Source organism: Schistocerca cancellata, chromosome 3 (assembly GCF_023864275.1).
Source record: "Schistocerca cancellata isolate TAMUIC-IGC-003103 chromosome 3, iqSchCanc2.1, whole genome shotgun sequence".
Classification (NCBI taxonomy): domain Eukaryota; kingdom Metazoa; phylum Arthropoda; class Insecta; order Orthoptera; family Acrididae; genus Schistocerca; species Schistocerca cancellata.
Window position 1 is genome coordinate 20,779,248 of NC_064628.1, and position 12,825 is coordinate 20,792,072.

Below are 12,825 nucleotides of genomic sequence, written 5' to 3' on the forward strand. Positions count from 1 at the left end.
AAGGCTTCCATCCAGTCACTCACTGATCAGTCTGGCCTGGCAACGGAAGACAGCAAAACAAAAGCTGAAATTTTAAATTTAGCATTTGTGAAATCTTTCAAGTGGGAGGATCGTAAAAACATACCGCCGTTTGAGTCTTGTACAGATTCCCATTTGGAGGACATAGTGATAGACATCCCTGGGGTTGTGAAGCAGCTGAATGGGTTGAAAATAAATAAATCACCAGGTCCTGATGGGATCCCAGTTCGGTTTTACAGAGAGTACTCTACTGCATTGGCTCCTTACTTAGCTTGCATTTATCACGAATCTCTTGCCCAACGTAAAGTACTGAGTGAATGGAGAAAAGCGCAGGTGACGCCTGTAGAGAAGAAGGATGGATCCTCAAAATTACAGACCAATATCCTTAACATCGGTTTGTTGCAGGATTCTCGAACATATTCTCAGTTCGAATATAATGAATTTCCTTGAGACAGAGAAGTTGCTGTCCATGCATCAGCATGGCTTTAGAAAGCATCGCTTCTGCGAAACGCAACTCGCCCTTTTTTTCACATGATATCTTGCAAACCATGGATGAAGGACATCAGACGGATGCCATATTCCTTGACTTCCGGAAAGCGTTTGATCGGTGCCCCACTGCAGACTCCTAACTAAGGTACGAGCATATGGGATTGGTTCCCAAGTATGTGAGTGGCTCGAAGACTTCTTAAGTAATAGAACCCAGTACGTTGTCCTCAATGGTGAGTGTTCATCGCAGGTGAGGGTATCATCTGGAGTGCCCCAGGGAAGTGTGGTAGGTCCGCTGTTGTTTTCTATCTACATAAATTATCTTTTGGATAGGGTGGATAGCAACATGCGGCTGTTTGCCGATGATGCTGTGGTGTACGGGAAGGTGTCGTCATTGAGTGACTGTAGGAGGATACAAGATGACTTGGACAGGATTTGTGATTGGTGTAAAGAATGGCAGCTAATTCTAAATATAGATAAATGTAAATTAATGCAGATGAATAGAAAAAAGAATCCTGTAATGTATGAATACATTAGCAGTGTAGGGCTTGACACAGTCACGTCGATTAAATATTTGGGCGTAACATTGCAGAGCGATATGAAGTGGGACAAGCATGTAATGGCAGTTGTGGGGAAGGCGGATAGTCGTCTTCGGTTCATTGGTAGAATTTTGGGAAGATGTGGTTCATCTGTAAAGGAGACCACTTATAAAACACTAATACGACCTATTCTTGAGTACTGCTCGAGAGTTTGGGATCCCTATCAGGTCGGATTGAAGGAGGACATAGAAGAAATTCAGAGGTGGGCTGCTAGATTTGTTACTGGTAGGTTTGATCATCACGCAAGTGTTACAGAAATGCTTGAGGAACTTGGGTGGGAGTCTCTGGAGGAAAGGAGGCATTCTTTTCATGAATCGCTACTGAGGAAATTTAGAGAACCAGCATTTGAGGCTGACCGCGCCAATTTTACTGCCGCCAACTTATATTTCGTGGAAAGACCACAAAGATAAGAGAGATTAGGGCTCGTACAGAGGGATATAGGCAGTCATTTTTCCCTCATTCTGTTTGGAAGTGGAACAGGGAGAGAAGATGCTAGTTGTGGTACGAGGGACCCTCCGCCACACACCATACACGAAGTATGTATGTAGATGTAGATGAGACTCAGCATCTCTATTAGTGAGTAGCAACTATCCTTTTTATAATATTGTCATGCTTATACAAATGAAATGATAATTTCAGACATTTTACTGGTCTCTCACAGGAGGGGGAATTTAAAGTAGACAGGGGCAGCAGTGAGAATATGGACCAAAGAGAGAAGCATGTTAGGGTAATCCTTGCAGTTGTGTGGACTACTATGCCAATGTGACTTAGTGGCTAGCTCACCTATCTAGTAACCAGGAGACCCGGGTTCAATTTCTGACCCTGATACAAATTTTTGCTCGTTGCCTCAGTTTATATTCATAAAATCTTGTACAGTGTTTGCGCAAATCAAAGTTCAGCTGAAACTGATATTTATCATCAGCAGAAAAAAAACAAAAATTAAATGTACTGGAAAGTGAGTAAGAATTAAATGAGACTACAGCAAGACATGTGGTAATCTACATTTAATATTATTCTTAAAGCTAATTTCTGATGAATAATTACTTCATTTTAGATGTATTTCCCTGGACAATAACTCTGTAAGACATCAAGGACTAAAAGTATGCAAAATAAAACACTCATCATTAGGTTAACACAATTGGATACTTTTAAGATCATAAGGTACTAGACTGAGCTTTAACTAGTTTATCTATGTATTGACTCAGTTTTAACTTGTCATAAAATTGGACCCCAAAGGAATCTTATGCACAATGTTTCATTTGGTGTATGATCATTAATGCCTATATTTAGTGTTAGCAGGGTTTGAAATTACGTATTATGAGCCTCTGTGTTTGTTATGTAGCGGCTATAGGCCCACTGGGTTATCATCTGAGCTGAATCTGCTATGGCAGTGTTTGGGTGCTTGATTATTATGCTTGTGTAATCAGCAAACATTACAGGTTTTTATCCATACTCTGTTGTTCGCCTGTTTGAGAAAGTTGTTTTCTTCCTGAAAGATTAACAAGAGCAACACAAAATGTGTCACATATCCCCCATATAACCTGTTAAGTATGGTGTCAAGGAATAAGAAATTACTGATTTATTCTACGTCAACTATGTTCTGAATTTTATTTGGCAAAACTTACTTTTGAAAGTGTGGCCATTGCTATGAGGATGACCCCCTGCAGTGGATGTGATGACAGCTGCTGATGGTGGAGCAGCAGAGGTTCTATGCATACCACTTCCCCCCTGCTGCCCGAAAAAAGGCATTTTGAATCACATCCTCGCATACCCATTGTCCTCCGGAAATTTAGTTCGAACACAGATCCTCCACTGTCACTGCAAAGTGCAAGAGTTGGTGAATCTGTAAACTGATAATGTACAGATGTTACCACAAGCTCTAATGCAAGACAAACAAAGATTAGAAAAACAATACTTCACAAATTGTGTTATATCTGGCTTTAAAAGCCACGATATTCTACCCCAAGTTTCACTTAGCAGTTTAGTTGAGATCGCATAAGCTGAACTGTGACGTAAGTGGAGGACGACAGATGGTGTGGTGGGAACCAAATCCGTGACAAGTTATGCCAGTTCAGGAGCAGTATAATCTGATTGGCTGCCATGACAGGAGCCAGGGGAGCAAATCTCTAATTTTAATTTACTAATATTTTATAAAACATACCTCAGATTTAATTGTCTATCATGCTAAATATCCTCTCAGTAGCAAGTTATCATCAAATCACACCAGATGTCATTATAACAACAAATTTCATTAACATCAGAATAACAATAGTCAGATGAAGTCCTTTGTGCATCTTTGGCTCCTGCCTAAACATGTGTGCTGAGTGAAGTGATTTGTGCTGACCACCACAGCCTGGTGCAGGAGCCCTAGACTGACAGTCGAGTCGAGTATGAGCGGCGATACAGTATAGCGCACATTATGAGTCACATGATTAGGAACTGAGCTGCACATCTTATAGAAAGATTTATATATGAAGAAGAATGTCTGATATAAGTCATACAAATCTCTTGTTTTATTCTAGTCTTGATGAAATTTTGCACACTTTACCTTCAAGATACGAGCAAGATGACAGTCTACATAACATACTGTATATGTATGGAATACATAAAGGGAAAGGTTGTTACCAAAAATCTCTAAAGGTTATTGGCTAATTTACTTCAAATTTCTATGTTAAGATGAAACAATGAAAATTAACGAAAAATTGAATGCCTAACAAATGAAATACACTGCAGTAAACTGACTGCAATTTCTATCACCAAAATAAATTACAGTGGCAATACATATCTTTGAGATAGAGCCGTGAGATGTCACTAGATTGAGGGATGAATGAAAGCTCAAGAATCTGACAAACGTTTATTGCAAACTTTTATTTATTGATTAGCTGCCATTGCTACACATGATATACACTCTAGAAGATATTTTAGTCTGTGTTTCACATATTTTTATTATTAACACTCGTGTGGGTTCATCTGGGTATAAAGTGCGCCGCAACTACAAATAACATTATCTTATACCTTTTCATTGTTGTTTTACAGTTGTGAGCGGATATCTATTCCTTCATTATTTCTTCAGCTAAAACAGTGTGAAAAGTTGTGTTGTCATATGACAAAGTCAGCAGCAGTGTTTATTTTATAACACCGAACTAGGTGCGAAAAAATTTACAATTCATACAACAAAATGACCACAATCCCACTATGAGACACTTGACTACAAGATAATTAACAACAGAATAAGCAGATGGCTGGTATCTGAATCAACTGCACTGTTTAATGCTTTGAATGGTTCATTACTGAGCTGTAACACTTTTATGTGCCGACAGAGTGAAATAATGAAAGTATATTTTATTACCACTAAAACAATGATTCAGTTTGTATAATTTAAATTTATTTTATCGTTGTTTCATTACATTGAGATTGAATGGTGATATTGCTCATACGTGATTACGTTGGTGACATAAATACAGCTATTCATGACACATGCATGAAGTACGCCACACGCCGCTCACATGATAAAAAAAAATAGGGCACCTGCTTGAAGGTTAAGATCCACAGTGTTGCACAAATGCTAATGCAGGTTGTGGACATAGTACCCACAAAAGTCATTATATAGTGGAGTGATCAAAAGATTGAACAGAATCTGAGATTTCCTGAGCTGTGACGTAAACTGTTCAAACAGTTCAAGTCGTGCTCAAATACAGCCCTACTTGAAAGAGTGAAAACTGAGCTGAAACAATAGAAGACAAATTCTCATCTTTTCGTACGGGAAAAATACAAAGTTTGTGAAAATTTGCTTGAAGAAATGAATTAAAAATGCTGACAGAATATCATTTAGTTCCTACTGAAGTTTAACAGACATATTAAAGTTCCATTTATTGAAGTTCTGTTTATCGAATACTGATTACAAAGCACAACTCAACTTTCTCATGGAGCAAATGTTTTAAAGTCATTTTCATTGCTATGAAGATCAACAAGGCACACAGCCAATCTCTTTGTGTGGCATCCTGGGCAACACCAGCTACTTGAGCTCGTCTAGAGTAATCACAACTCTGCGTGCAAGACAGAGAAGATCAGAGCAGAAAATGTGTAAATTATTTTTGTGAACACAATTCCTACAATGTTAAAATACTTTCACTGGAGGATACTTTCACCAGCTCCCAGTGACAGAGGCCAACAAAGAGGGGGAAGTTGGATCTCAAACACCAACTGTCAGAGATGCAGGCAAGGGCACATTCTGCACCAATGGAGGGGGTAGGCTTGCAGATGCCCTCAACATGCTTAAGAATGGACATCCTGTGAATGCCCTGGTGAAAAATGAGAAATGTGCTGATAATTTGTGGACCTCTGCAGCCAATGTGATTGCACGTAAACATGATAGCATCAACAATGCACATGTGGAGGCATGTGAAACTCTGGGCTGGCTGCAGCTGTTTGGCCTGCCTTAAAAAGTGAGAAACAGCTCATAATTCATGGACTCCTGCAGGCACTGAGATGAAGCGTAGACACAAGGCGCCAAGAATGCACACAGCGAGTCATATGTACCTATGCAACTGCAAAAGAAGTAACAGCCTGTGTACGAAAATGTTTACCAGACAGTGAGAAGGTTGCTTATAAATCACAAATGCCAGCACAAGTGAAAGATCATCCAGGCCTCACACAGAGACAGCTGTTATAAAGAAGTGTTGTGCGGCTGCTTACAGCAACTAAGGAATGTGGAGAAACATGAGAACAGCCTTGACAGTGAACACTTGAGAAAAATGCCAGTTCCCAAGTCACTCATCAGTCCCTGCAAGATAAAAAAATTTCAGCCTGCACTGGGAGGCGTGGTCACGAAATGGCGATTACTCATTGGGTGTCACTGCAAATTTAGACTGCCAATAACAATGTTGAGAGGACGAAACATTCGAGGAGTCTGTGACCTAAGCAGAGTGATGAGAAATGAAGGACAGTTGGTGAGATAGCGTGAAAGTAAGAGGACATCGAGGTTCTTTCAACCATTATCTACTTAGTCTGCTGACTTTGATTCTGATCCTTACTCCCACCCTAATGTTCATCATTTTTTCGCTTATTCGTTTACTGTTCCATGTTAAGTGGATGAATACTTATGGTCCAGCACTTGGGAATGAAGCACTTAACGGAATATTACAATTTTTCTTTGCCTAATCTCCATCTCCTAACACCAATATGACACTGTTTTGGTCATGAAAGCCACAAAAGTCAGTTCACAGAGACTGTTCTGGGGCCTCACAGCAAAGGCATGGAAGACTGGTGAGAGTTGCCGACTCACTGCCGCACACCTCTGAGGTGACACAGCATACTGACACAGCATCTGCCACTCATCATGACACATGACTACCAAGAATTGATTCTCCCCTCCCTCCACTTAAATAACCGAGTCATGTCCATGCCCAGGCCAATCAGCACTGAGATTCGTAATTTTGTGTAAAAGGTACTGTAGTAAAAACAAACATTTCATGTTTTAACCCTCTAATTAATCTGCTAAATTTGCTTATCACACCCTTATTCTCATACTCTTTTGCTGTTTGCTTTCAGTCCCTGATTGGAGAAGTCAGTTATTAGCTCCCAGGGTGGCATGATCTCATTAGTAATCTGCATGTCATTACATGCCAGGAAATGAGGATTTTCAGTTTACTATGAGGCATTTAATGTATAAGACTTATTATTGTTTCAAACATGGGCTGTAATACCCATAACTTTGCAGTCATAATTTTGTAAAGTGTTCTGATAGAAGTTCAGGTTTTGCTGCTACATGATTCATGTGCTAATTAAAGGAAAATCTCTGGCATCCCAAATTTAAATCTGACTGTATATTTTGTAGCACTGAGAGCCTTGGGCATCTGTTTCTTACCATCTCACCTCAAGAACAACAACCCCACATCCTGAGTGTCACATCTGCACAAGGATTATGATATCTTTGAAAACATCATGGGGGTGGACCATTACAGAATCTGTGTTGATGCAGCAGGGAACACTTCGGCCCCTCACATGTCCTGAATTTCCAGTATAAAGGTGAACAGTTACATGTTATATGTGGTAACACACAGGAGGGAATAAATGAATGAATGTGGAGTGCACGGGTTGCACTGGACAATGACTGCATTCATTACATCCAGGCACTACCATCCAGTCACTCTGACCTAAGTATTTACTTTCATTCTTTTTTGTATCACCATAAAATATACAACTGATTTATGAAAAAAAAAAAAAAATCAGTTCATACCAGGCACACTGTAATATTCTACACTGAAATGAAGCAGTATTCATAAGAAGTTATGATGGTGAGGGTGGGGATGGACAGAAACATTCATTCTCTAATGATTACTCCTTTATGTGTGTGTCACACGAGCGACTTTCTAGTCATCATCAACCATTGTAAAGGGGCACTTCACACGTCGGCATGTACATCACTTAATAACCATTTAAGGAGTGGGTTGGTGATGCCAATTATCAATTCACTGTAGCAAGTACTAAAATCCTTAGTATGCTGAAGACTGTGCACACAAAGGAACTGTAGAGTGCTGCTGATGATGGGAAACAATGACATCATCTGCTGACATTGGAAGATAAGGCAGTTTTTGTGACACTCACTCAAGTTGTAATACTGGATTTTAGCAGTTTATATCTTCCTAATCTTTATTTTATTGTTTGATTTTTAGTGATGCATATTAAATGTTGCATGATGACTTGATATTTTTTTTAGAAATGTTCTCTCACAAGACAGAAAAAATATCTGAATGCAAAATGTAATTTTGATTTTACAATACCTGTAAGAATAAACCCACACTTTGCATAAACAAGAGTGTATATAGATAAAAATGTTTTAATGAGGATTATTTCCACAATGAAAAAGTCAGCTCTATTTAAGGAGAAAAACGTTTTGGGTGTTATATGGCAATTAGGAACAAAATGAGACACAAACCAAATAGGCACTATCTACACCTTCTAAATATTGTTTGTCAATTTTGTATATATATGTAAGATTAGATTAGATTCAGTTTTTGTTCCACAGGCCCAAAAAATGAAATGATTCTTGTGGGTGTGGAACATGACAGAAAGAATAGAGATTGTCAAACTAGTTGAATACAATACAGTAAACTGGAACAGCTAATATTTACAGAATATGCTGCCAGAATGAAACATTGTTATGCACTATTAATAGTTTTATCATACACAAAATACCGAATCCTGACTGTTGTGACAAAGTGCTGTCAAAACTGAAATGTAACAGACATTTTTACTTATGCTGGCCCAACAGTCTCTGTTAAGATATTCATCTATAGAGTAGAAGGAGTTGGCTATCAAAAAGTCTTCCAAACTGTTTAAACTGTGCTTTATCTTAAAAAACCAAGTTATTAATGGTTTTAATGGCTGCTGGCAATTTATTGAAAATGTGTGTTCCTGAATATTGGACCTTTTTTTGGACCAAGGTAAGTAATTTTAGGTCTTTATGTAGATTGTTCTTATTCCTAGTATTGATAGTATCTATTGAGCTATTGGTTGGAAATAGAGATATATTACTTGCAACAAATTTCATTAAGGAATACATATACTGAGAAGCAGTGGTTAGAATGCAAAGTTCCTTAAACAGGTTTCTATGTGGTGTTCTTGAATTTACACCACAAATGATTCTTGTAACACACTAAAAAGTTTTGCTCAGTTTGATGAGTTAACTCAGAACATGATCCCATATGACATGATAGAATGAAAATAAGCGAAGTATGCAAGTTTTTTTTTATATTTATATCTCCTACATCTGACATCATTCTCACTGCAAATACAGACTTGTTTAGATGCTTAAGCAATTCTGTGGTATTCTCTCCCGAACTGAGGAGGAGGAGGATCTTGGTGTTTAACGTCCCGTCGACAACGAGGTCATTAGAGACGGAGCGCAAGCTCGGGTGAGGGAAGGATGGGGAAGGAAATCGGCCGTGCCCTTTCAAAGGAACCATCCCGGCATTCGCCTGAAGCGATTTAGGGAAATCACGGAAAACCTAAATCAGGATGGCCGGAGACGGGATTGAACCGTCGTCCTCCCGAATGCGAGTCCAGTGTGCTAACCACTGCGCCACCTCGCTTCTCCCGAACTGAATTTATTATCGAGTTGTAATCCCAGAAATTTAACACTGTCAACTTCTTCGATCTGCATGTCTTCATATGTTACACACATGTTGGAAGGAAATCTCTTATAGGTTCTGAACTGCATATAGTGGGTCTTTTCAAAGTTTAATGACAGTGAATTAGCTTTAAACCATTTATTAATGTCAGTGAAAATTTGATTAGCAGCTATTTCTAAATCTGTACTTGACTTGCTAGTTATTGCGATGTTTGTATCACCTGCAAACAAGACAAACTTAGCATTTGGCAATGTAACAGACGAGAGGTCATTAATGTACACAAACAGCAACGGACCCAAGATGGAATCTTGAGGAACACCACATGTAATTAATTCCCAATCAGATGAAGACTGACTGCTTACTGCACAGCTATTTCGCAATGACACCCTTTGTTTCCTGTTAATTAGATAAGACTCAAACCCTTTCACAGCACAGCCAATGACACCGTAACATTCTAATTTACTTAAGAGAATGGTGTGGTTCACACAGTCAAAGGCTTTTGACAGGTCACAGAAAATGCCAGTAGCCTCTAACTCATTATGTAATTATGTAATGAATTAAGTACATTCTCACTGTAAATGTAAATAGCTTTCTCTATATCAGAACCCTTAAGAAATCCAAACTGTGACTCGGACAATATATTATTTGCAGTCAGATGCTTAAGGAGACACTTTAACACAATCTTTTCAAATATTTTTGAGAAAGCCAGCAAAAGTGAAATTGGGCAATAGTTTGATGGTATCTCTTTATCCCCCTTCTTGTAAAGAGGCTTAACTTCAGCATATTTTAGCCAGTCTGGAAATGTTCCACTGATGAGAGATTGACTACACAAATAATTTAAGATAGAACTCAACTTACATGAGCACTCTTTGATTAACTTCATTGATATGTTATCATACCCACTAGAATACTTAGGTTTTAAGGATTTTATGATGGATGCTGCTACTTCTTTGGGAGACATGAGTGTCATTTGCATTTTTCTGAAGTTATTTTTAAAGACTGGTCTCAGATATTACATTGCACTGTTCACCAAACCTGATAACCCCAAGCTGTCAGTAGCAGAATTTTGATTACAAAGATATCATCAATAGCAGTCTCAGAGCATTTACGTACCCTATTTGTGAAGTTAACAGTAGGAACTAAACTGAATGAAAGTGTTACTGACTGCAGGAATTGTTCACTGACAGAGCTTTTCAATAAATCCATATTAAAATCATCAGCAACCACTATTTCCTTGTTTTTTTACTGTGAGATGGTAAAACAGAGCTTACAGATCTTTTTATGAAGAAGTTAAAATTTTCTGAAGGTGATCTGTATATATATCTACTATTATTAAGGACTTATCATGAAATACTACTTCTATTGCACATGCTTCTAAGTGCTCCTCTGAGCAAAATTTATTAATTTCAATTTTTGTTGAAATCAAAACAGTTTCTGACAAATGTGGCAACTCCTCTTTCTCCATTTTTCTCTACAGAGGTTAGAAGCTAACTTGAATCCTGCAACATTTAATTTTTTGATAAAGTAAATGCTGATGTTATGCAATGTCTCTGTCAAGAAAATAAACTACGAATTTTTCTTTGCCATAAATAAACTCTATAATCATTGCTAGTTCCTTGTTTCTGACACTATAGTCAGAATATTTGTGAGAAGCACAGACACTTTATAATATTACTCTCGCTGTTCAAGTGACAAACTGCACAGCAGACAGCACTCAAAATTTAGGCACTGACATGTAAATAAAAACAACCACACGACAAGAGTGTCCTAGAATAATAATTGCTTCTCATTATCCATATGCATGCCACTTATCCATTCAGTACTAACAAACCCAGTTACTACATGAATGGAAATTCACTGTGTTATGAAACAAAGCACACTGGTGAGAAGGCAACACTCATCATTTGTGCCTTGCAACTATTGTTTATTATTACAATTGAGGAAGTAAATAAGGAGTACACAAGTTGTGTATGAAGTATCTGTATGTGAAATTTTTTCAGGCTAACTATTCTTTCACATTTTCTTTAGTTCTTCCAGATATCAGAGGGAATTAGCTCCAGTCCACATATAAAATCCCTTTATGGAGGAGACAGGTGTGGGATAAAGAAGCAACCAAGTAAGTGGTAGCTGTGTATTGTTCTTCATTCAGAGGAGTTACTGATTTAAAACAAAACTGCAGACATAAAATTCTACTTAACTGTTTTGGGTAAATTGAAATCGCTTTTTCCTCAGAAAACTCAAACAAACACAGCACTATGAAACAAAAGACAATTTCAGCAATAGCAACACTAATGCCAGTCCTACATCATTGCATTGTTTGCACACAAGGATTTGTGAAATCTGAAGTGCAGAATACTTCTGGCTTCTGACCTAAAGAGTTTAAGAGCCAAGGGAAAGTAAACAAACAGCAAATGGAGGGAACAGAAGACTAATTTTGAACAAGAGCACACTGCTGGAATATGATTACATGGTGCAAGAAGGTTGAAGGCAGGCTGCAAATTACCTATTCTGACACTAATGGAGTCCATCATACAAAGATGACACACATGATATGTGGAGAGAGATCTCCAACAAAGAGCAGAAGTGATCGAGAGTATCAAACACCGAATAAAAATAAAACAAACAATCAGAAAGGAAAATCCAGGATGGAATAATTACAATATTATGAAAATGAAAGATTGCTAATCATCATATAGAGGAGATGTTGAGTTGCAGACAGGCACAACAGATGGACTGCTAAACATGGAAGCTTTCAGCCAAAAGGCTTTCTTCTAAAGTAGACAACACACATTCACAACTCACACACATGTGACTGTTGTCTCTGCCCCCTGAGGCCAGACTGTGAGCACATGATGGGAAAAGAAATCTGGGTGGTGGGAGCAAAGAGGAGGCTAGGGTGTGGATGGGGAGGAACAGTAGCGTAGGGGTGTGTCATGATGAAGTGCAACTCCCACAAGGAGCACTTCACCCAAATTGATTCTACCAGCGTGTGTAGTTGCTTGCAGTGGGCCTCAGTGGCTGGAGACATTGGTCAAGTGTGATTGCATGTGTGTGTGTGTGTGTGTGTGTGTGTGTGTGTGTGTGTGTGTGTGCGCGTGTTGCCTTCTTTAGAAGAAGGCCTTTTGGTCAAAAGCTTGCATGTTTAGTAGTCTGCTTGTTGTGCTTGCCTGCAACTCAACATCTCCTCTACATGGCGAGTAGCCTCTATCCTTTCATAATACTGTCATTATTCTATTATGGATTCTCCATTCTTTGATTATGTCTAACAGCTTTTCTTCCATCCCGCAACCCAATGCTGCTTTCCTTTGTTACTACTCTTTAACACATTACTTTACTTGGTGTTTATCCTTTCTCTCTCTTGTTTCCTGTGATTTACCTGTTGTCTTTCTAATTGAAATACACAAACAGTCTTTACGAGCCTCACTGCATCAACCATCTTGTCTGCATACAGCACACAGCTACATGACAATGCTGATTGTTGGTGCAGCATCTCATGAGCCACATTACTCCCACTGATATAATTAATCCTCAGCCTTCAAATTGGTCATTCTTCCTGCCTCACTCTCACATATTTTTTGTACATTATTTCC

At 38.5% G+C, this 12,825-nt stretch overlaps 1 protein-coding gene across 1 annotated transcript in view; it reads right to left on the bottom strand.

Annotated features, from left to right (window-relative positions):
• Positions 1-12,825, bottom strand: part of LOC126176813 (vacuolar protein sorting-associated protein 8 homolog) — a 207,495-nt gene that overhangs the window by 177,799 nt on the left and 16,871 nt on the right. Inside the window, exon 5 of the mRNA XM_049923995.1 lies at positions 2,729-2,953. Coding sequence (XP_049779952.1) covers positions 2,729-2,953 — 225 coding nt within the window. The remainder of the gene's footprint in view (positions 1-2,728; positions 2,954-12,825) is intronic.